The following is a 22,340-nucleotide window of genomic DNA, read 5'->3' as shown; positions in this document are numbered from 1 at the left end:
GGGGGCAGCACTCCTAATGTTGCTTCCTCTCTTTGACCATGAAACACAGCAGTATCCGCCCTCACAACAGGGGCTAATTGTACAGCATTCCTGTGACGGCAAATGACAAACACCACATCTGAACATCTGAGCTGTGATCAAAACACATCACTGCAACACGTATCACTCAGTTAGATCTTATCTGCTTTCATTTATTAGCCCATCAGAGGAAAAAAAAAAAAACCCACATCACTCAGCAGCTGAAAAGACAAAGTATTAAAATCCTTTTAAAAGTTTGGGACTGATGTAAAGCAGAATTCAAAATGTTTAAATGCTGTGCCGATTTGAAACTTTACTTTGACTAGTTGTGAAAACATTTAGAATCCATCCTTCACGGACGCTCGATCACTAAAGTTTAATGTCACATTTAAACATAAACAATAAGTTTGACTGGAGGCCGGCTCATCTTACTGTCATGTAATGCCACCTCAGTTTTCAAACTTCCTGCTTTGTTTCAGCGCCAGTCATCAGACGTCTGATGGCTTCATGGTTTAAGTGGGAGCCAAACAATGCGGAGCACGCAAAGACAAGCCCCTCCCACAGACAAAACATTGTCTGGTGTATGTTTTTGAATATTAATGCCATCCTTAAACCAACTGTCTGTGGCGTCATTTCCACCCGCGGGCCTCGGAGATGGAAGACGCTGAACATTTCAGAATTCTTCGGGCAGTTACTCAGGGTTCATGAATGGAGCCACTCTCAGCCATGAATGGGCCTTTGTGCCACTTTGATGCGGAGCTGAGCGAGCCTGAAAATACAAGTGAACTCTCCCATGAGGTTAGGACTAGAGATCTGCCATGGAGACAAGTCGACAAGGCCAAAGCATGAGCCTGTGCCACACATCGCTCGCAGGAAGACTGCGTGTGTTGGCGCGAGCTGCAGGTTGGCGAAAACAGTTTGTTCAGCTTGTGCAGGAGCCTTGATGTGTTGTCCTTGGCAGTGCCGGCCATTCTTTTTTTTTCTTTTTTTTCAGGCTGTTGGCTGACCAAACCATTACAGATGAGCTAATTACCGCATAGTGCTTACATGAAATATGTGCTTTGCATTAAAATAAAAATAACTAACAGTTACCTCAGCACACAGAAGGATACAAAGTAGATGCATGCACGAAGGGTTTGTAGGCCACAACCCAAAAGTATTTTGGAAAACAGCTGTCAGGATAGGATTTAAAGCCTTGATGAGGTTTTATTTACCAAAATAATAAAAAACAGACAACTTTAATTCTTTTGTTAAAGAAGAAAAACATGTATTTGTCTCACGGCAAATCAGATTTATGGAAGGCTCAACTGTACTCGACATAAAATGTGTTTTACTAGACCAGATGCAAATTTTGACATGTCCCAGACAGTTATTTAATCACAGTCATGGGCATGTACAACATACAACAGTGTAATAAGAGGCATGTGGGTGAAAAAAAGCAACTTTAAATGGAAAAAGACCTTTAGCTAAATGGTTCAGTTCCCGTCACCATCTGTGATAACTTACAATACTCTATTGTTAGCTTACACTTATCTAAAACTTTACCTCTATAGGCCAACTACATCCAAAAATGTAAACATAATTAAATTAAATAACATACCTACAAATTAAAAGCTACAAAACATTTTGAAGTTGCTTAAGATGCAGATTTCAGCACACTGTCATTTTATGTGGCTAACCAGCAGCGTCACATTAGATTAATTGAGATTTTCATGGTCCAAGAGCAAATAGTCATACTTTTGGTAAATTTAATCCTGATTTGGTGGGGGAAAAAACAAGCGTTTCAAAATTTCATTTAAGAGAAAAATGTGGCAAAAAGCCTATAAGCCACACACCTGGCCAAAAACATCTCAGTTAGTTAGTATGTATGTTAATTTAGATTGTTTTTATCCAGACTAAAGAAACAAGACTTCTTTTGTGATTATATTTTTTACTTTTTGTTATAGTTTTTTCCAAATAATATGAATCAGCTTTATCGCCCCCTACCGGCAGTAACGGGAACTGTTCGGCTCCGTTGAACCCAGTCTAACTCCCGCTGGACAAATAACCTCCTCTAGGTCGGTTTTTGTCCTCTTACAACCCAAATACATGAGCAGAAGCGATGCTCATGTTTCAAACAAAAGGTCCAGATGCAAAACTTCAGATTGTTATTCATAGCTTCCTTTTAAAAAATTAAGTTTCTGTGAGGAAAACAACTATAAGTCACTTCTTAAATACAGCGCTCCGGGCTCATCGTGCTCAAGTCATTAAATCCAGCTTCGCTTGTCGAATAAGTGGTCGAAACTTAATATTTTTACCGTGAAAATGCTGATAGGTCGTCCATGACGTGAAGCCGGGCTCGGTACGGGTCTCTCCCTGTCCGGGGTGTGTGTGTGTGTGTGACAATGAGCCGGGGTGTCCCAATCAGATCCGAACCATGTGCAACATCCGTCCTCTGTCAACAAGCCGGGGAGGTGAAACCAAATGATTCTGTCAGAGTGACGCAGTTTTCCACAACCCCCTTTTAAATGAGTCCAACACCCTGCACACGTTACTGGAACTCCACCCAAAAATGCCTTAAATGGGAAAAAAATCCCCCTATGGCGGCTTAAAACATCACAGCATTAAAAATATCACAAATGAAAACATACTGTTTTTTAAGGCAGCCCCCCCCCACCCCCTCCCCCATTATATCAATAATTATCATTAAAGGTACTTGTCACAAACTATGAAATAAAACATATAGCCTATAGAGCTTTTCTGTTACTCCAGTTATTTTCCAGATTTCTTAATTTGCATTACTGAAATGTGGGTACGCACTCAATGTAAACAAATCCCTTCATCTAAATCGGCTAAAGTGATTGACCTGCGTTAGGCCGTCTGTAGTCTGTGTAGTTAAACAAATATGGCGCAGAATCTCAAAGAAGACTTTTAGGAGGAAATATAAGAGTGAATCTGAAGCTAAATGTGAAAGAAGAGAGGGAGATAATGAGCGAGACAGCTGTTAGATCATATCTGCAGACTTTTCTCAACAAATCTGAGCGTATACACGTACCAGCACGTCAGGATTGTCTGACTTCTCCATCTTAAACGGCTCTTCCACGTTGTTGACCTATTTCCAGTCACTTTGGCTGTTTTTGTAGGTAAACAAACACACGTGGTACAAATTTGGCTTCATTTTTTATTTTTTTATTTAAGGACACATTAATCATCAATCTGAGAAAAATAAACTGCAAATTTTGTTTCTTACTTTAGGAAATTTAATGCATTTCAATAAGCATCTTAGTTGTTTGTGACGCACCATAGGGCTCATAAAATAAGAATGCAATAAACAATAAGTATTAATATATCAATGTTACCTTTCAGTGTAGTTTAGTTTTACAATATCCTCAACTTTAACTGGTGATAGAAGATTAAAGAGACTTGAATTCCTCCACTGTTACTACTATGAATCAGAGAAAAAGCTTCCTGCTGATTAATTTTTGGCCAAAATATGACTCTTAAATGATCTATAAGACTCAAATTTGTGGCATTTCCAGCTACCAGAAAAACAAAAACAGTGTGAAACATTTGTAAAACTATAATACTTGTATAAAAAAACATAGAGATGTGAGAAACCGTGTTATCTGTGTTGTGTAACTAGAGTATAGGGCTTGCGTTTTTGAAGTGGTAAACAACTTTTGGCCTGACCTGCGTGGGAGTCAGAGGACGTGTGGGCGGGCTGAGCGCAGCAGATACAGAGGAACGAGTTGATTGGCAGCACGGTCATGGTGGCAGGAAATTTGTTTTGAAGCCTGCATGTCAAACTTGACTGTCTGCATTTGTCTTCCCTCATGATAAGAGTGGCTGAAGGACAATCTAGAGAAACAAAAAACCCCAAAAAACAAGGAAGAGAGTGCAGGTCATTCTTCGTCCAATCACAGTCTTGAACCCACAAAGCCTTCCATTAGATATCGAACCACCTCAGAAACACGAGAACTTGTTCCCTTGTGAAATAACCCCTCACAGGGCCATATATGAATTAAGGAGTGACTTGTGCTCATTGTGAACCATAAACCTATAAAACAAATATGGCATTGCAGCAATCACTAACTGTCCTCGACGCCATTTGTTTGCTCAAAGGAAGACTCATCGTTTTTTAAGCAAATAAGCTTTGATTTCTTATTGAGCAAGGGAGTGAGTGGCTGCGTCTGACAAAGAGGTGAAACTGCAGCCTGCTGTCACACAGGACAGAACGAATGTAGGCATTTGTCAAAGAATATTAACGAATAACGTCTAAATTTGAATGCCTCATTTGAAGATAATTCTTTTTGACTAATTTGAGATGAAAGCTGTTTTCTGCTTGGACCATCAGCTCCAGAGGCTCCATCTGTGGGTGCATGTGGTGACCCAGAGCTGTGGGAGTTGCTGCCGGGGTGGGCCAGTGTTTCGTAGCAGAGGTCAAGTCATTTCCTGCCCTCAGAGACCTCCGTCCCTCAGAGCTGTCGGCGCAGTCAGAAGCCCACCTTTCACATCTGTAACCACCCCCAACCCAAGCTTCTTCTTTTTTTATATATATAAAATTTTCAAATATGTGGAAGATCAGTTTGATAGAGAGGAAAATCAACACTGCGAGAGCTGTCAACAGCTTAGTTAAGTGGTTCACATCTAACCAGAAACTGCTGTGAACAGCAGATAAACCATGAAATTAGGATTATCTTTGAAGATAAATGTCTACTTCACAATGTCTCAAACTGGAACAGGAGATGAAGAAAGTAGGTGTTAACATGTGTTTTCTGTGGTAAATATATTTGCGTGGGTGGGTGATGTGCTGACATGGTGTCACAGGGAATTCTGGTATAGAGGAACCAGCTGTGGACAAACATGTAATAGTAATTAGAGCACCGTTACAGACCACAGACAGACAGGCCTGCTGCTGTCCTCAACGTCATGGTCGACTTCGCTTGTGTTTGAGTTCTACATTCTTTTTAACCGTAATGCTGTGACTCCAGGAAATCTTTTAGGAATGGTGGTGACTAAAACACACACATTTAAAACACATGAATGTGTGAAATAAAACACTTTGTTTGCAGCTTCTGCAGGTGTAATACGCTAAAATTCAAATCCACTGATTAGACATATAAACATTGTTGTGGAGTACCAGAGCTTACATAAGTAGAAAAGTCATCCAATAAGTGTTAAACAGCAGGGAGAAATTCTTGGGAAACTCTCTGATCTGATTTGTTGCACACCACTGTTTCCACCCACCACTTCCTGTAGCCTGACATGGAATATTTATGTTTCTGTGTTAACATGAAACGCTCATGGTTACGTTTGGAATTAATACCATCTATTATGTGTAGCTACTGTAAGTAGTGTTGTGGGTGATTTGAAACACACACCCTTTGTTTAATCTCTTCCGGCTGAAGGATCTGAGGTTAGCTTTGACAAGTCGGAGGTGTTAGGAAGGAACCGGGCTCCTCAAATGTCTGAGTAGGCTTCGCACCTCGGCTTTTGACCTCTTCCTGTGTGCGGGCAGCTCGGATATCAAAGAACCATCAGCCGTCGTGAGGAAGAGGAGGATGGGCTGACGAATGATGCTTGGATTGCGTTTGATTGTTCAGGAGGATTGAGAACCTCAAAGAAGAATGTAAAAACATTACAGAATGCTGTTAAAGCAAGCCCTAGCATTCCTTGAAGGAACACATACCACCCACCACCTTTCATGCCAAAGACTTAAATTAAATTCCTCACAATTAAATTCAGTTAAGTCATCTTGTGTTGAGAACAAGATGTTATGGGTTATGGGTCTTGGAAATGAGGTTATTATGCATAATCTCACGTGATGCTGTGAGATCTCACAAGATGTGCCGATGCTGAGAGAATGTGTTGAGGATGACTCTCAGCTACTACCACATCAAACTTTAGCTCACGATCTGGGAAACTAACTAACGTATAGCCATTTTTTATGTTGGCTAAGTTCAATTAGCTGTGGTGGCCATCTTGAAATGGACTGTCCCTAAATGTTAACGAGTTTTAGATTTACAGACATTACTTCCTGAGAGCTTCACTAAAAGCTCTCCAGTGTTTCATGAGATATTTTGCTAACAGTCAGACAGTTAATGCCAATGCGTGCAGCATGCGTATGTGCTGTGAATGACTCTCAGGTACTACCACACCAAATTTCAGCCCAATAGCTAAACTGGCTTATTTACAGCTATTTTTCAGTTCCCTAAGGTCAGCTGGCTGGTCAGTTAATTAGTTGCAGATGTCCACCAACTGATTATTTTCTGAGAATTTCAAGAACATTCGTCCACTGGTTCATGGAATATTTTGCTACAATAAAGACAACAAACACACACAGACACACAGGGAAAAACATTATCTACAGCTAGTGATAAATATATATGTATACTTCAATAATATATATATATATATATAAATAAATGTACATAATGGTGCTAGTTGTTGTAAAAAGATACAAACATTTAATTGATTTCTCACAGTACCAGCTGAGAAAGACAAAACATTGTCGGCTGGCTCATGATAGAGGATGTGGCAAGAATTAAATGCTGTGGAGTTTGATTTCATGGTGATGTTTGCAATGAATGACCTAGATTTACAATTAACGTCTTGGGAAGCTTCTCTAGTTGCGATTTTAGGCCTTAATGTGGGCTGAGGAGGACCAGCAGGCCCAGCAGGAGATTTCCACGGGCCTTAAAGGTTTCTTCAGTTCATCAAGAGAATCCCCATTTTTGATCAAATTAAAAAGTATTGTTTGTTGAAACTGACTCAGTTCAGCTCAACAGGCAGTGTTTTTTTCAATTTGGGGAAACAAGTGACAATATTTGACCAATTCCACAGCACTGGACACCTTGTTCTGAGGCCAAAGTTTGTTTGATTTAGCACATAGTGTGCAGGGTCAACTTTAGCAGAGCAAATGGAAACTTTTCAAGTCTGGTCATGTTTGGCTGATGTTTATTTAGAATGTAAGCACTCTACGATTTCCTTGTTCACACCACATAATGAGTGGGGGGATGATTAGCCCACGGTTCACGAATTTCTTCAGAAAAGACTAGTGTAATCTCTCCTGGTCTGTCTCTCCCTGCAAAATAGCCTGAAGTCCTGAAGGATGACAAAGTCTGTCTTTCTTTTCCCCCCTCGCTCTTTCTCTTTTCCCACTCCCACCCGCCTCCCCCTTTGTCTCTCACCTTACTTTTATCTTCATCGTTTCCTGTTGAGTCACGCACTGAGCCAGACTTCATCGTGTTTTACAGTTTATTGCTCCCTTCTCTGCTTTCCTCCTCCACTTCCTTGCTCACTGATGCCTGCCTTGTTCAAAGAAATATTCCTGTGTGACGTAGTAAAAGACCTCCAACAAAAATCACTGTCAGGAAACAGGTTTAGAATAATAAGCAGACCCAGATGCCTCTTCGTGACAATGTGGCCTGATTTATTACTTGGAGGATTAAAGGATTATTAGCTTGGCAGATATTTTACCACCTAATTGTCGTCAGTCTATGTGATTAATAGGAAAAAATACAACTCAAAGCATCAAAGGGAAGCAAAAGACATAGCAGGAATAAAAATCTTTGTGAACATTTGAGTCACTGAAATAAAAACCCCACATGGAAAACATTTTTATATTGCTTGTGTGTATTTGTGAATGTGCACTGGTGAAGTAGGAGGAAGTGATGATGTAGACAGGCTTGTGTTAACTGTATTAATTGCATGCTTGTGCGTGAAAGAGGGATGAGGGCAGGGCACGGACAAACGAAAGGGCTGAGAGGTGGATGGGTTGAGTCACTAAGAAATACAGCTGCTGACTCAGTTGGCAAACTTGTCTCCTGGACCAAGTCGCCAGTGTATGTGGCATTTTGTGCGTGTGTGTCTAACCTGTTTTTAGGAAGTTGATTTATTAAAGGGGACAAAAAAAAAAGTCCTTCAGAGACGCCTTCATCACGCAGACAAAACAGAAGCAGGAGTTAAAAGTATTAAATAGTATTAAATAGGAGTTTTTTTTTCTTTGTTTTTATTCTGAGATGTCTTAAGTTTCATAAAATCCAGCAAATGTTTGAAGGAGTGCCCATTCACATCACTCTCGTAATGCCATTCTGGCGCCAGGTCAAAGTTTTCTGTGATTCAGTCATTTTGTCAGTTTTCTCTACACACCCTTTTTTTTTTCCTCAAAGTAATCGTATAACTTTGACAATCCAATCCGCAACACAGTGTGATCCATCTGGGGCTGTGGGTTACACTCTGGAATTAGTCATCACTGCATGTGTTGCAAGGTCCAGGAATGGTGTGCTGTTGTTGACATTATTGTACTCTAAGGGTAATTAAGGGCGCCTCCCTCCATATTGGACTGTGACGTCCTGATAAAAAACTGGAAAGCTATTCAAGCTGACTGTCATCATAAAATATCTATGATCGTAACAGCATGAGTCACACTGATCCGAGAAGTTAATGTGCATCCAGTTGCCTTTGCTTAGTAGATTAATTTTTATTACAAATTGAAACTGAATGTACCCCAAACACCCACACCAGTTGTAGTGTTCTTTGCTAAAATAAGAATATTTATTTATTTTTATATCTATCTTAATGTAATTTCTGGAATTGGGCAAGATTTTGTTTCCCTGCTGGTCAATTTTATTTTGAAAAAAATCCTAACTTTCATATTTAAACTTATAAAAATGCATAAAACTTGTATTAAAAATGCTGCTTTCACTCAAGTGTGGATTAGTTTTCTATGGGAATGTTTCATTTAGCTACAAATACTACCATATTTGACAAGTCGCTCATTTTAAAGTAACTGTTTTATTTTGTGGTGTTTTGATTTTGTTTGTGTTTCCGGTGGGATGTCTAACTGATAACTCGTGTTTTTCAATAAAGTTTTGAATTCAAAATAAAAATGTAGTAAGCAAAGGTAATAGCTATCAACAGCAAATAGGCATTTTTTACAGTTAGAACACTCATTTTCTAATGTTTTATCAGAGTTATTTTCCAGTAATATATAATTCATTATCTAATGACGATAAATCAATTTGTTGAACAATGCGGTCACATTAGCATTAAACAGCTAGCTTAGCTAATGAGTTTAGCTAATTGTACACAGTTGATATCAGTTTCGATTTGATTACTGAACGCTAATTACATTCTACAGCGTTTAAATATGAACATATAAATTAATAACTTGAATTATTTCTCCTTGGCTAACGTGAACGTTTAGGAGTTTCCGTTGATTCGTGCTAAATTTGATTAGCTTCATCGCTACATTTGATTAGCTTAGCCGTTTCCGTTATGAACGTTAATGATGCTTCAGCGTTATTTTAAATTTTCAGGGTCAAGACAGACTAAAACACACCATGAGCAAATCCTCTAGAGGACAATTACTTCTGGGTTTGTGTGAGTCACGGCTCTTCATTTCATTTTTAATGTGTGTGTGTTAGTTACTTCAGAAATGAGAATTGAGATGAAGTCTTGAGTGATATTTTTTTGTTAACGACAACATATTTAGCTGCATACGTCAGAAGTTAGTCTTGAGTAACGTTTTTCAGACTTAAAATTGCTAATGAAAACTGACTACATGTTTAGCTGTAATAATTAGGTAAAAGAAATTAAAAAAACAACATTCAGCATAATCTAATTCTGTACTAAACCTTTTTAAAGCGGGTGAAACCGACCTGCTCAAACTGCAGCGGCAGCACCGCTGAGTGGTTGGTGCCAAGCAAACTTATATGAAACAAACCAGAGGCCTCATCATCAGAGACAAGTAAGAAAAAAAAACTATTTTCTTGATGTTCTAGATCCAACTCATTAAAAAGTTTAATTATTCTTAAATTTCTGTGTATTTTTTCATCCGAAGCTAGTATGGACTGGTTTATCTTCACTGACTGACGTGTGTACATGTGTATATGTATGTTCCTCTGTCATCAGACTGGAGATCCAATGGCTTCAGGAGAAAAAATGAAGAGCTTTTGAGCAGTCTTAGAGCATCCCAGGGTTCCCGTCAACAAACTGATGTCCTTCAAGACCTCACAGCCAAGATGGCCCACGGAGACAGGCTGGATGAGGAGCTGGAGGCTGAAAAACGCAAAGTGGCATCTTTGAAAGATCAGGTGAGATGCTATTTCCTTTAAAATGCAACACGGTTAGGTCCTTTAGATTCAGTTATTGCACCTGACCCTACATGTTTGCCGTATTTGTTTTTAAGATTGCGGAATGGGAAAAGAAATTGACAGAACAAAGAAGTTGTGGAGCCATAAACCACAACTGGAAATTTAAGCACTGCAGCTTACTGAAAACCACATCCCTGATAGAAAACAAACTTGACAAGGTTAGTATTCATAAAAATGACTTTTACATATATTTTTACGTTTGTTACTTCTTTAGAAGTTGTCAGGTAAATTACTCTGATTTTAAACCGTTACGGGTAAATGCAACTGTTTGTTGAGGTTTTTTTCTTCTCTAGGAACACAAATACGTTAATGAGTTAATGAGCAAGAATGAAGCTTTAAGGGAGGAGGTGAAGACACTACAAGCTGAGAGGAAAAAGTTTCTACAGGTTAAATCTCTGCTGGAAAAGGTGCATTGAATTCTCTCAGTTCTGAAATTGCATTCAAATACCTTTTAAACTGTACCAAGATGTAAAAAAGGGGCTACAGATGATTAACTTTGTTTTATTTCTAACAGGAGTTGCACACAGCTCAAAAAAGTATCAGTCACCTGATGACTAAATGCACTCAGACCTTCGACGCCAGGTGAATCATTCTGCATGACGTGAAATTGTTTTATCAAGCATCTTTATATCTCTAAGTATTTTTTAGACAACATGAGCTTTTCTGATAAAATAAGCACTAAATGACATTAGACTTAAATGACTATTGTCTAACTCTTGAGGTACAGATCACCGTAGTAAAGGCACAAGTCCATAATCTGTTTGCACCCACAATGAGCTGTATATCTAAATTTTGTGATAAATATTTATGACTCTATTTAGTGTGAAGATTTGGGAAAAACAGAAAATACTGACTGACCAGAATGCTAAGAATATGTCTCAATATGACCGAGAAAGAATCAACTTGGAGCGAAAATTCTTGCATTACTGCAACACTGCGGCTTTCTTAAACATTAAAGATGCTGAACGCATCAGCCAGAACATGGACCACAAAACAGGTATGCCTCTTGATTTAATTTTATAATAGATGGATACTCTCTAAACTGGAATAAATGAACTGCATATAAAATATTCAAACCATTACTGTACCTGAACTAAAGCAATGTGCTGTAAAAGTGTGCAGAAGTATCAAAGCTACTAGGCCATTCTTTACTTTCTTGTGTTTGATTTGGATGCCTGACTGTTTTGTCTTTTTTTATTATTGTTGTGACATTTCACATCAAGTTGAGACCATTCATTGCTAAATAAGCCATTTCACACAGATTGTTGTTTTTTCTTCCATTTCCCAAACTTGTGTTGACCTCTGCTCACAAAAATAAAAAAACACAATAGTGACACCTTGTGTTCAGAAGATGTTACTACTTTATCTTATTCGTTATTATTCAAAAAGTTTTTCTGAAAAATACAGAAATACTTGTTTTAGTCATTGCTTTTAATAAGTTTGACAAAAGTGTGAATATGTTGTAACCCAAATATAAAAATATTTTTGTGATTTCAGTTTATATGAACTGTTCATTTCTGTCCCTATAGTGGAGAAGAAGCTCAAGAAGAATGAAACTAATGAATGGGAACTAAAAGATTTTAATGATGCAATCACAAAAGTCATTGCACAAACAGAGGAATATAACCTAGACAATCTAGTCAGTGACTTTATACAAAGTAAGTCATTAAAAATAACTGATCCTGTTTATTCTTTTGTTTTTCATTAGTAGTGATTAAATTATGTTGTGATTTCTTTCCTTAAGCGGAGGAGCAGAACTATGTTTTACTGACCTTCATCAACCGTCAGGATAAAGAAGCTGAGACCATCCGAAAGCAGATCTCTCAGGTTTGTGTTGCTTTTGGGTGCATGTATGTGTCAGTGCAGAAGTGAGCTCCGAGATTTAAGAGGCATTGTCATTTTGTTTGTAAACCATACTTTGTGTTTTGGACTTAAAGCTTCAGAGTGAAATGGATGTGTTAGCAGCTGAAGAGCAGCGTCAACGCAAAAGAATTCAGGCTCAAAGTCAGAATATTTCCAATGAGCAAGAGGTCGCTGACCAACAACTGGCATCTTATAAACAACAAGACGAGATTATCAAGAAGCTTTTAGATCAGCTCAGAGAAGGTAGAGTACCAGATACTTCTGACAGAAACACATCTCCTTCCTCCATGCCTGAAATATGTCTTATTCCTGAGTTTCTGACCTACAAGAAGCACGTGGTTCTGGCATCAGTTTTGAATATTGTTCAGAATCCCTTTTTCTCCTGCTTGTTCTAGGTCTCAAATCATTGCTCCAGATTTGCTACAGGAGCTCGGAGTTGGGCTCCCTTGATAACATTCAGAATGAAAATATCACACAGTACCTGGGGATGATTGAAGACAGAGTTAATGAGCTTTTCACTCTTCACTCCTATCTTCACTTTTACAACAACCTAAATCCTTGGGTAAGCTGACACAGTGTTGAATTTCAATGCCAAGATGAAACCATCCAGATACTCTACAACTTTATGTAGGTTCATTTTCCTCCACACATAATCCCTGCTGTTCATGTTAATGCTTCTGGCGGCAGTTGATCCTTTTTAATTTGTAAAAAAAAATGTAATACACTTAAACACCTGAAGCCAGTAATGTAACTTCTTGTATTAATGAATTTGCCATCTGTAGGACGCTGGCACTCTCAGTACTATTGCTGCTTCAATTCTGGGAATAAACCCTCAGATGTTCAAAACGTCCACTGCTGCAGTAAAACCAGTAGTGTGGTAAGTGCTGGACACACATTATCTACAAGGAATTGTTCTGCAATAGGCTTCAGGCAGACTGTTGACAACAGTTAATATTCATTCTACTGTTTTTAGTTTAATGATCAGTATATATTTATTTTAAAAAAAGGCTAAATTAATCGTACAATCTTTGTGACAATCAGTCATGACTCAGATCTGGTTGAGTCAGAGCTGCTGGACGAAAATGAGCCAATGAGTAAAGAGGTTCTACTGTCACTGATCAAGAAAAAGGTGAGTAAAACTTAACACATTTCTTTATAAAATGACAATGATCATAATAATATTCATTATGAACATGCCAAGTTGTAAAACACCTTCAGCCTTTCAGTATATATGGGTGTTAATGATTATTGTCTGTAATGTCTCCCTTAGATTCGGTGGAAAAAGAAGACAAACTGACCTCGTGTTTCCTGATGGCGCCGCTCTGCAGAGCCACTGAACAAATCATAGAACAACAAGAAAATGGAAGCAGCTCTGATGTGCTCAATAAACGCAGCACTTTAAAATTTAATAAAGTTTTTTTTTTTTTAAATTAAGATGCTCTATTAAATAAATTTCAGTTAGTAAGATTTCCATATGGTACTAATTGTTCAATCCCTGATTATCACAAGAGGAGAATAAATCCACTGGTACAGACAAAAATCAAATACTTATTCAGATAGTGATTCCAGAATGTCTTTATGATGAGCAGTGAATAATATTCACACACATTTATCTTCAGGTCCATTTGATTTGAATCATTCTACAGTTTACCAGTTTGAATTTTTTGTAGTTACAACAAACATTAATGTTCTGTTGTCTTCTTGCTCCAACTGCTGTCCCCACAGTACACCACCCTGTTCTCCACCCGCGATCGCTCTGCTTCAAACACGAGCAGATGGCTCACCAGGGTCTCCTCAGGTCCTGATCGAATCAGGGACGGATCGTTGTTCTGCACACAAAGCGCAGATAAACACTTTTAACTGCCTTCAAAAAGTTAGACATCAAATAAGAGATTTTTGACATATCTGCATGCACTCACTTCCACAGCGGAAATGAAGGCGTTCATGAGGTGGTAGTCTGCCCCACCGTGTCCACTCATGCCAAAGTGTCTGGGGGCGTCACTGCTCGCTGTGTGCCTTGTGGCTTTTTGGGTCAGAAAGTCAAACACACGGATCTCATTTTCGTCATAGGACAGCTCTCCCTGCGAAGACAAGGTTCGTTTAAAAAAATACAAGAAACAGTATAAACCTGGCCCTTTTTTCTTTTTCAAAAACTGAACTGGAATCGTACCTTGCTGCCATAAATGTTTGTTTTCCGGTTGCACAGCTTCTCTGTGAAAGCCACCATAGAGAAGGCTGCTGTTAGCCCTCCTTCAAACTCCATGTTGACAACCTGCGAAAACAAACAGATAATCAGGAAGACAAGTTGAAGTGATGGACTTCTTACTGTGGATGTGTGTGTTTATTTGCTTCTCGTGCCTGTGAATTATTAGCTGGAGAGAGAGATTACCAACATGTAAATGGCAAAACTGGAAGCAGTCAGATAACCCAGGCCTTTGTCCTGACATTGTTTATTTTTATGTCTGAGAATAGTTTAAAACTGACAGCATTTATTTAGCATTTTTTAACTTTGCTTTCCACTGAAGACAGTAAAGTACAAGCATGCAAGTTAGCAGTTAAACAGGTGCAGCACTGTGTTAGGAGTTTTCAGACCTGGTTGCTGCAGACATCGTTGTCACACTCGTAGACGCAGCGGCCATACGGTCCAGCCCTCAGGGCCTCCGTCACTGATTCGATGTCCGGTAATGAGTTTGGGCAAATGACTGAAACTGGCCATCCAGTGTGACCCTAGCACACAAACATGGCATTTCAGAACATGTACTGGAAGCTAAAGGGTTCTTTTCACTGATAATAAAGTCAGATATTTGTAAAAATAATGATATTTACTCGTTTCACTTGATCTAGGTAGATTTTGCATGCTGAGTAAGGGCACTGTCTTTCTATTGAACAATCAAGGCAGCAATCTCCAGCACCTGTTGGCTAAAAACAATTCGTTAGGCTCCGAAAAATAACAAAAACCAACTAAAACTCAGCTTTGTCACTGGCAGGAGAATACGTACCTTCTTTTCTTTTTGGAAGTGGCTGACAGATCCGAATGATGACACTTTAACACATCTACAAAAGCACAAAACTTTAATGATTTACTTTTCAGGAAACAAAACATACACTCCAGCTTTAACAACACCGAGGTGAGAGTGGTTTAGATTCTTTAAATGTTAACTGGGTTGAGGTGTCCAAAAATAATTTGTGCAGATGATAACCCTAACTGACGAGCCAACACTTCCATGACTTTATTTAGGAGCCGACTGCACACTCCCCGAGCCTGGAGGATCATTAATTGTCTGATGTTTACCTGCGAGGTCCGGCCCAGTGATGTATTAGGTCGATGTCGTGGCAAGATTTTGCAAGCAGGGCAAAGGAGCTCTTTGCTTCGTTGCTCCAGTTTCCTCGAACAAATGAATGAGCAAAATGATAAAACCCGACCTGGAACAAACATTTGATGCTTTTTTAAATGCTCAGTGGAAGATGGCTTAAATGGCATTAATAGTTTTCAATGAACATTAAAAACTAAACAATCTTAATGCACTCCAAATTATATTTAAAGTTATTATTTTTGTATCATTGTAAACAAGAGGCCTTTATAATGTATGTGAATGTTTTTGTACAGTGCCCTGAGACGACTTCTGTTGTAACTTGGCGCAACATAAATAAACTGAATCGATCGAACTGAAGACAAAACTAATGATCTAATCATTATAACGTGTATTTGATGATGAAGCAGATGGATCAGTTTCAGCTTTTTTTGCATTCTTACCGGCTCCAGGTGCTGGATATGGATCACATCACCAATCACTCCGGCATCTATGAGCTCCTAGACGAAGAAAAAGTCAATTCTGATTAATAATGAACAAAAATTAGCAAAATTGTAAACTGGATTAAAAGCTTTACCTACCATGAGAATTGTTCATAAACTAAACTGAAAAAAGTCTAGAAAACTCTATGCACTCTTCAAATCAAATGTGGTACTAATAGGTCCTTAAAATCACTAGTTGAAGTATTTTTTATTTTAATAGGATCTCAAAATAAAATTAAATGGTTTGTCTGAGCTAAATGCCTCATAATAATAACAAAAATTGTCTTTTTTATTTATATCTTTACTAATAATTACAAAAGATTAATTGATACAAGTTTAACACTTTATAAGCCAAGGCTTTTATGTTGTAAAAAAGAACAAAATATTCAAATATTTACCTTTATCTTGTGAATAACTGGGTCGTACCGGAGAACGTGACCCACAGACAGCATGACGCCATTTTTTGTACAAGCCTCCACGATCGCCGTGCACTCCTCTGCAGTAGTCTGAGGACATGCAGGCGCATTGCTGAGCATCAGTTACATTAAAACTGAGATTTTTAAACTTTATGTTTAATATGAATTCAGAAACAGACATAATATATGGAGTAATTTCCAAACACTCACTGCCATTGGTTTCTCCAGGAGAATGTGGTAGCCCTTGTTTGCAAAGGCCACAGCCGGATCCTGGGGAACAGAAACCAGCTTACTTAAACCATTAACCACTGAGGAAAGAATATTTCCAAATACTCTGAAACACTGAGTCAAACATGTCAAACCAAAAGCAGAAATAAATGTTCTTTATAGATATGTTTACCTTATGAACACGGTCCGGGGTGCAAATTAACACGGCATCTGCAAACTTTTCCCTTTCAGCTATGCTCTGCCAGTCTGTTTAGGAAAAAAAAGAGGATTTATTGGTAGAGTTTCTGTTAGAATGTAAAATCCTTTTACATACAGTTTGGTTTAATGCTCACCTTCAAAGACGTTTTTATCATCGATATTGTGTTGCTGTTGCAGCTTGGTGCGAGCAAACTTTCTTGGATCAGCTACAGCAACGACCTGAAAATATAGGTACATGTCAGTAAATTAGAATATCATCGGAAAATGTAATTTATTTCAGCCATTCATTACACGATTCATTACACAGAGTAATACCAAAGCTACAACCTGGGCTTTCATGCCACACCACATTGATGCAATAATTCGAGCAAAAGATAGTGTTGACTGCATATATCTGTGCAGAACATGGCCATATTTTACTGGAGGGCAACATTTCTGGATTCAAAATCTTTTTTTCTAATATCAGTCTTGTGTAACATAGATTCTTGAGAAAATTACTCTTGAAATATGTCACTTTGGGTGTGAAGAGTTTGCACTTTTTGAATTGAATCATTGAAATAAACGAACTTTTCTGTGATTCTAATTTACTGAGATCTACCTGTGTAATAGATGCATCAATTTTGTGAGGCATTACAACTCACTACATTGATCAGTGGCCTAGTGGTAGAGTGTCTGCCCTGAAACTGGGAGGTTGTGGGTTCAATCCCCGGCCGGGTCATACCAAAGACTGTAAAAATGGGACCCATTGCCACCCTGCTTGACACGCAGCATTAAGGGTTGGAATTGGGGGGGTTAGATCACCAAATGATTCCCGAGCGCGGCACCGCTGCTGCTCACCGCTCCCTCAGGGGATGGGTCAAATGCGGAGAACAAATTTCACACACTCAGGTGTATGACAATCAGTGGTACTTTAACTTTAACTTTACATGGAGATATTTTTAAAAGTAAAGCAATGACAAAATGTCAGCTGCCAACACTCTGACATGAGCCTCTCCTCACCTTCATGCGTTTAGGATGAACAGATGCAAATTGGGAGTAGTTCTCCCCTCGACAACCAGCTCCCACCACGATCACGCAGACAGGTGAAGTCATTCTGCCTACCTGCGAACTTTGACACAGAGCAAGCCGTGTTAACACGCCTAAGACACGTCGGGTGCGCCCCATTTATACGGCGGCATATCGCCCGGCTACTGGCAGCGTTTAAACGTCGATTCAGCGGCGAGAGCGGCGTACGCCCGCCCAGGCCACACACACGTAACGGTGTCGCTTCTTTGAAAAGCAACAAGTAAAAACAGAATTAGGTAATGTAATAGAATGTGTGGCTCTGCAGAGAAAAGGTTAGTTTCTCTTCATTTGAAGGCACACTACTTCTTCAGTTTGTCCTCGATTCCTGCTGGTGTACACCGGCGACAAATAAAAGGAGCGGACCCAAAATCTGAAGACCTAAACTCGCCCGAATCTCACCAGTCCCGCTTTGAGAAACTATAATATGAAGTAAAATTGTTTGGGTTACCTGTCATATGCAAGATAACTAAAGAGTAGCCGTCTGACATACACAGATAAAGAGAAGTAAAAAGGTTACATGCTATGGTGGTTATCAGTACTTCTGGTAAATTACATTGAAAAAGCTGTTATTGCTACCTGTTTTGTCCCATACGACTGTCAGAACCCACTGTTCCTCCTCCGTGTTGATCCACGTTTTTTCCAAAGTAGAAGGACGTGAGATCAGGCGGCTTCTTCTTACAAAACAATCGGCTTCTTCTTACAAAACAATCATCAACGAAACGTATAACAAAACATCCCTCTGTTTCACGACGCCACCTACAGTGCCGACAAGAACCTCTGCCGCATTCATGATGCCTCGTAAATTACCGTGTCGTACTATTAAAATACGACAATTTGGAGGGGGTAAAAAAATCAAAACAAAAAACTAATCTCAAATACAAAGACGTGTCCCCGTAAAAAGAAACAAAGGGTTATCAGACTCCTATACACGCTTTAATAGAGATACCTTTTAAATTACGTTTTTGACACATTTCTGTGTCTTGTGTTTTACATTGTCATATATATCAAACCTATTAGGCTCTCATATTGCGTGTATTAATAATAAACATTTTATTTTTTTGTTTGAATACTATAATGATTGTTTACCTTTTTTTTAAGGACACCTCTAAATCAAATAAATGTCCACAGAAAGTTAAGATAATCAAATGACCAAACAACCACAAACGCGACTTCCTGCGGACTTCGGATGAGTTCGGCCTCGCTTCGACCCTATTCCTTAAAATTCTCGCTGATGGTCACGTGACGGGGGGCTAACTAGCATGATCTCAGCTTTCTGATGTACGACAGCTGCAGATAAATTTCACACTAGCTAGATTATGTGATTTTAACTTGTTCAAAGTGATAACCTAGCTTTTTTACCGTCACGTAACGCTCAACAAAGGGCAGGTTTCACAGCTACACAGCAGGAACTCGCGGTGTTTTGTATTTCTGGACGCTTTTCCGAGTTAGCCTGCTGGGGTTAGCGCGTTAGCTAACATGAACATGAATATAGACAACGTAAACCAGTCTGTCACAACAGGAGTTCCTTCCACGACGTCTTCAACTTCAAGTAACTGCATCGCGAATGATAATGCGGCAACCAACGTCAGCAGCATCCCTTCGGCTACGAGTAATGGTAACATTTTGTGGCTGTGGCTAATATCTGTTGTGCTAAGATACACTGTTAGCTTAAACTTCTTGTACTCAACACGTAACTTGGCGTTCGTCTCACATTTGCGTTTGGAATTCTTTGGAAGGGTCGTATTTTTATGCCTTCTCAATTATATATCCCGTACTTGAAAGATTTGTTAACCTGGCTGCAAATCATTCACTGTCAAAAAATAAATAAATAAATCTGTCTTAACCACAAAACCTTACCCTTACCTTGGTAGTAACATTGTTACTCGTAAACAATAACAGATACATTTAGCAAACCATTTTGAGCTGCTAAATCTTTAATTCGAGCAGCAACCATGTAAAAACCCTTCTTGGAACAAGTGTTGCAAAATTTGCTTTTCTGCAACAAACCCTGTGACGCGAACTCCAAGTTGCTTTAATTAAATTATTTATGTTTGTATGCGTCTCTGCTAATGAAACCTGGACGAATCAATTCACAGCCGGAGCCTCGGCTGCTGTGGCGACGCCATCGACAGACTCATCAGTTTCCAATGGCGTTTACGTTCCTGGCGGAATCACCAACGGAGACATAAAGCCTGCCATCTCGACCACACCTCTGGCAGATTTCCTCATGCAGCTGGAGGATTACACTCCCACGGTAAGCCTTAACCACGTGAGCTCAGTGATGGAGACACATCATCCTAAAGATCAGTACAGCCGTCTTCTTTGGGGTGATTGTCAGTGAGTAGCAGCATTCAGTAATGACACTTACAATACACACATCTTAGTTAAAGAAAAATCACCACCAGGGATCAACTATGCAAATAGGCAAGACCCTCCCATTGAAAAAAAACAAACAACAAAAAACTAGTGAATAATGTGGTTTAGATGGTGACAAGTTCTTTAGCTTGAACTGATTTACATTTATACAACTTCATTTGGAGGGCACATCCTGTGGTCACTGAAAATATATTACTCTGTCCCAGAAGGGTCACATGATCTGCCTGCATCAACCAAACAACTAAGGAGATCGCTGAAATTAAAATTAAGTTAACAGTTGAAGAACTAGTTCCAGTGATGAAACATCATATCCAAGGAAGCAATATGGTCGATGAAGAAAATAAATTAAAACTGATTTTTGGTGACCTGAGAAAACCTTATAAACTGCTTTGACTTTTATCATTACTGCAATATCTTGGTAAATATTAGTGTAACTATTGCTGTAAATTAATGTTGTGACACTGCATAAAATTACTGAAAAGGAATACATGGAGTAAAACGGGCTAAAGGTGGTCAGACAAAATATTACTTCATTTTTTATTTTCTTCTAATTTAAAAATTTTATGAATATGTTTCTTTTGTTTTTCTTTTCTTTTCAGATTCCTGATGCAGTTACAGGCTACTACCTCAACAGGGCGGGCTTTGAAGCTTCTGATCCAAGGATGTAAGTATGAAATGTGATGGCTATTGTGTGCTGGACAAGTTACACCCACAGTAATTCAGATGTCAGACCAGTCTTAGTCCTAATAAACATTTTATAGCCCTTTCTAAAACATTGCAGTTAATTATAGGAAGCAGATAATGTGCTGCTAAATAAAAAGAAGTGTGGGGAACAAAGTGGAACTTGAGATTGTTTTTGTTCTTGCCTTTCTTATTGTCTATCAAGTGTAATTGCTCTGTTTGTGCACATTCACATTCATGGTTACAAAATCTCTACTGTCCAACATTCTTACTTTGTGTGTAATTCATTTGCCAAAAGAGAACATGAGTCAAAAGTACTATATGAATTTGATTATTGATTATATTTGTTTTCAGACGTTCTGTCTCACATTACTGTTTTTAATATTGTTTTGACAGTGAGGATAAGTGCTCATGACTTTTTTTTTTAACTTTTGTTTTTGATTTAATAAAACTGAATATTTACAGGCAGACTTCTGACCACAGTGACCTTTAATGTGAAAGTTTGTAACAATTAGGTCTAAAAGACTATCGAATTTTATTTGATAGTTTCCTTTAAAGATGAGATAAAGCCATAAAACAACAATTCTTTTTTTTCAGAATCCGTCTGATCTCCCTTGCATCTCAGAAGTTTATCTCAGACATTGCAAACGATGCGCTTCAGTACTGCAAAATGAAGGGAACGGCCTCAGGAAGCTCCAGAAGTAAGACAAAGGTGAGATAACTTCTGCTTGTCTTCTGCGTGAGTTTTACTGACAGAGGAAGTTATCTGCTGCTTTGAAGAGATTTAATCTTTGTTCTCAAGAATGTCTGTTTTTTTTTTTTTTTCCATTTTGATCTTCATTTGTAGGACAAGAAGTACACTCTGACGATGGAGGACCTGACTCTTGCTCTTTCCGAGTATGGTGTGAATGTCAAGAAACCATATTACTTCACCTGAAACCATTTCTTCAAGGATTTTGCGAGTAACAAGCTCCCCGTCTGAGTCTGTCGCCACCTTTTATTAAATGTTTTTCAACCATAATTTGAAAAATCCATTTTCACTTTGCAGTTTGATATTTTTTGTGGAACTATGTTTGCGTTTAGTTAAACTGTGGAATTTTGTTTGTCATGAAAATAAAATCTTTACCACATTACGTTTTTTTGTGGCATTGCATTACGTTTTTTTATGCACTTTGTTGTAAAAGTTTTAGCACTTTTTTTCTGGATGGAGACAAAAAAATATTTTAGTTTGTTTTAGATACGGGACCATGTATTCCTTGTGGTTCTACAAATTTCATTTATTTTTTGCGAGAATTCAGTCCCTGTATCGGCATGCCCTTTCGCTTTATTTTATTATCCGTGTTATTTTGTGGTCTGATTACCGCATAATATTACAAAATCTGATTATCATACTGATTTCCTTTCACGCTGTCAGGCAAAATTTAATATTTCATTCGAAACTATAAGCATTTTTTGAGCAATAATTTTGCTATTTAGAATTTTTATTTCAAATGTGACTGAAGCACACACAAAAGACCGAAACATTTTTAGTTTTTCAAATTATACCTGTTTGGGGAAAAAAGGTCT

General features: G+C 38.5%; 4 protein-coding genes across 5 annotated transcripts in view; 2 read left to right on the top strand and 2 right to left on the bottom strand.

The window, feature by feature from the left end:
• The window catches only part of LOC108236719 (ERBB receptor feedback inhibitor 1), a 7,027-nt gene extending 4,522 nt beyond the window's left edge, over window positions 1-2,505 (bottom strand). Inside the window, exon 1 of the mRNA XM_017417587.3 lies at window positions 2,316-2,505. The gene's annotated coding sequence lies outside the window, so the exon portion shown is untranslated. The remainder of the gene's footprint in view (window positions 1-2,315) is intronic.
• A 6,662-nt stretch (window positions 2,506-9,167) lies between these two features.
• LOC108236746 (coiled-coil domain-containing protein 114-like) lies at window positions 9,168-13,410 on the top strand. Its single transcript, XM_017417628.3, has 14 exons — window positions 9,168-9,381; window positions 9,646-9,748; window positions 9,913-10,094; window positions 10,190-10,312; window positions 10,448-10,561; window positions 10,669-10,736; window positions 10,976-11,151; window positions 11,684-11,812; window positions 11,899-11,981; window positions 12,092-12,260; window positions 12,413-12,579; window positions 12,800-12,894; window positions 13,059-13,146; window positions 13,288-13,410. The coding sequence occupies exons 3-14, from the start codon at window positions 10,023-10,025 to the stop codon at window positions 13,312-13,314; spliced, it is 1,311 nt and encodes a 436-aa protein (XP_017273117.2). The 5' UTR covers window positions 9,168-9,381; window positions 9,646-9,748; window positions 9,913-10,022; the 3' UTR covers window positions 13,315-13,410.
• A 158-nt stretch (window positions 13,411-13,568) lies between these two features.
• On the bottom strand, window positions 13,569-18,888 carry zgc:154075 (uncharacterized protein LOC556929 homolog). Its single transcript, XM_017417607.3, has 14 exons — window positions 18,294-18,888; window positions 17,652-17,760; window positions 16,787-16,871; window positions 16,627-16,700; window positions 16,437-16,496; window positions 16,209-16,316; window positions 15,772-15,828; window positions 15,310-15,440; window positions 15,017-15,071; window positions 14,844-14,936; window positions 14,610-14,744; window positions 14,188-14,289; window positions 13,937-14,098; window positions 13,569-13,846 (listed from the first exon to the last, which is right to left on the bottom strand). The coding sequence occupies exons 1-14, from the start codon at window positions 18,305-18,307 to the stop codon at window positions 13,700-13,702; spliced, it is 1,332 nt and encodes a 443-aa protein (XP_017273096.1). The 5' UTR covers window positions 18,308-18,888; the 3' UTR covers window positions 13,569-13,699.
• A 69-nt stretch (window positions 18,889-18,957) lies between these two features.
• taf10 (TAF10 RNA polymerase II, TATA box binding protein (TBP)-associated factor) lies at window positions 18,958-21,927 on the top strand. 2 transcript variants are annotated; one of them, XM_017417606.3, is made up of 5 exons: window positions 18,958-19,326; window positions 19,814-19,971; window positions 20,693-20,757; window positions 21,372-21,486; window positions 21,622-21,927. In XM_017417606.3, exons 1-5 carry the CDS (start codon window positions 19,194-19,196, stop codon window positions 21,709-21,711), a joined length of 561 nt encoding a protein of 186 aa, XP_017273095.1. In that variant the 5' UTR covers window positions 18,958-19,193; the 3' UTR covers window positions 21,712-21,927. The 2 variants fall into 2 exon arrangements, with proteins under 2 accessions (XP_017273095.1, XP_017273094.1); XM_017417605.3 differs by having other exon boundaries at window positions 18,962-19,332.
• The last annotated feature ends 413 nt before the right edge of the window (window positions 21,928-22,340 follow it).

The sequence above is a fragment of the Kryptolebias marmoratus genome, linkage group LG8 (genome assembly GCF_001649575.2).
Source record: "Kryptolebias marmoratus isolate JLee-2015 linkage group LG8, ASM164957v2, whole genome shotgun sequence".
In the NCBI taxonomy this organism is placed as follows: domain Eukaryota; kingdom Metazoa; phylum Chordata; class Actinopteri; order Cyprinodontiformes; family Rivulidae; genus Kryptolebias; species Kryptolebias marmoratus.
The sequence above is the reverse complement of the archived record's forward strand: the minus strand, read 5'-3'. Positions and strand labels throughout refer to the sequence as shown.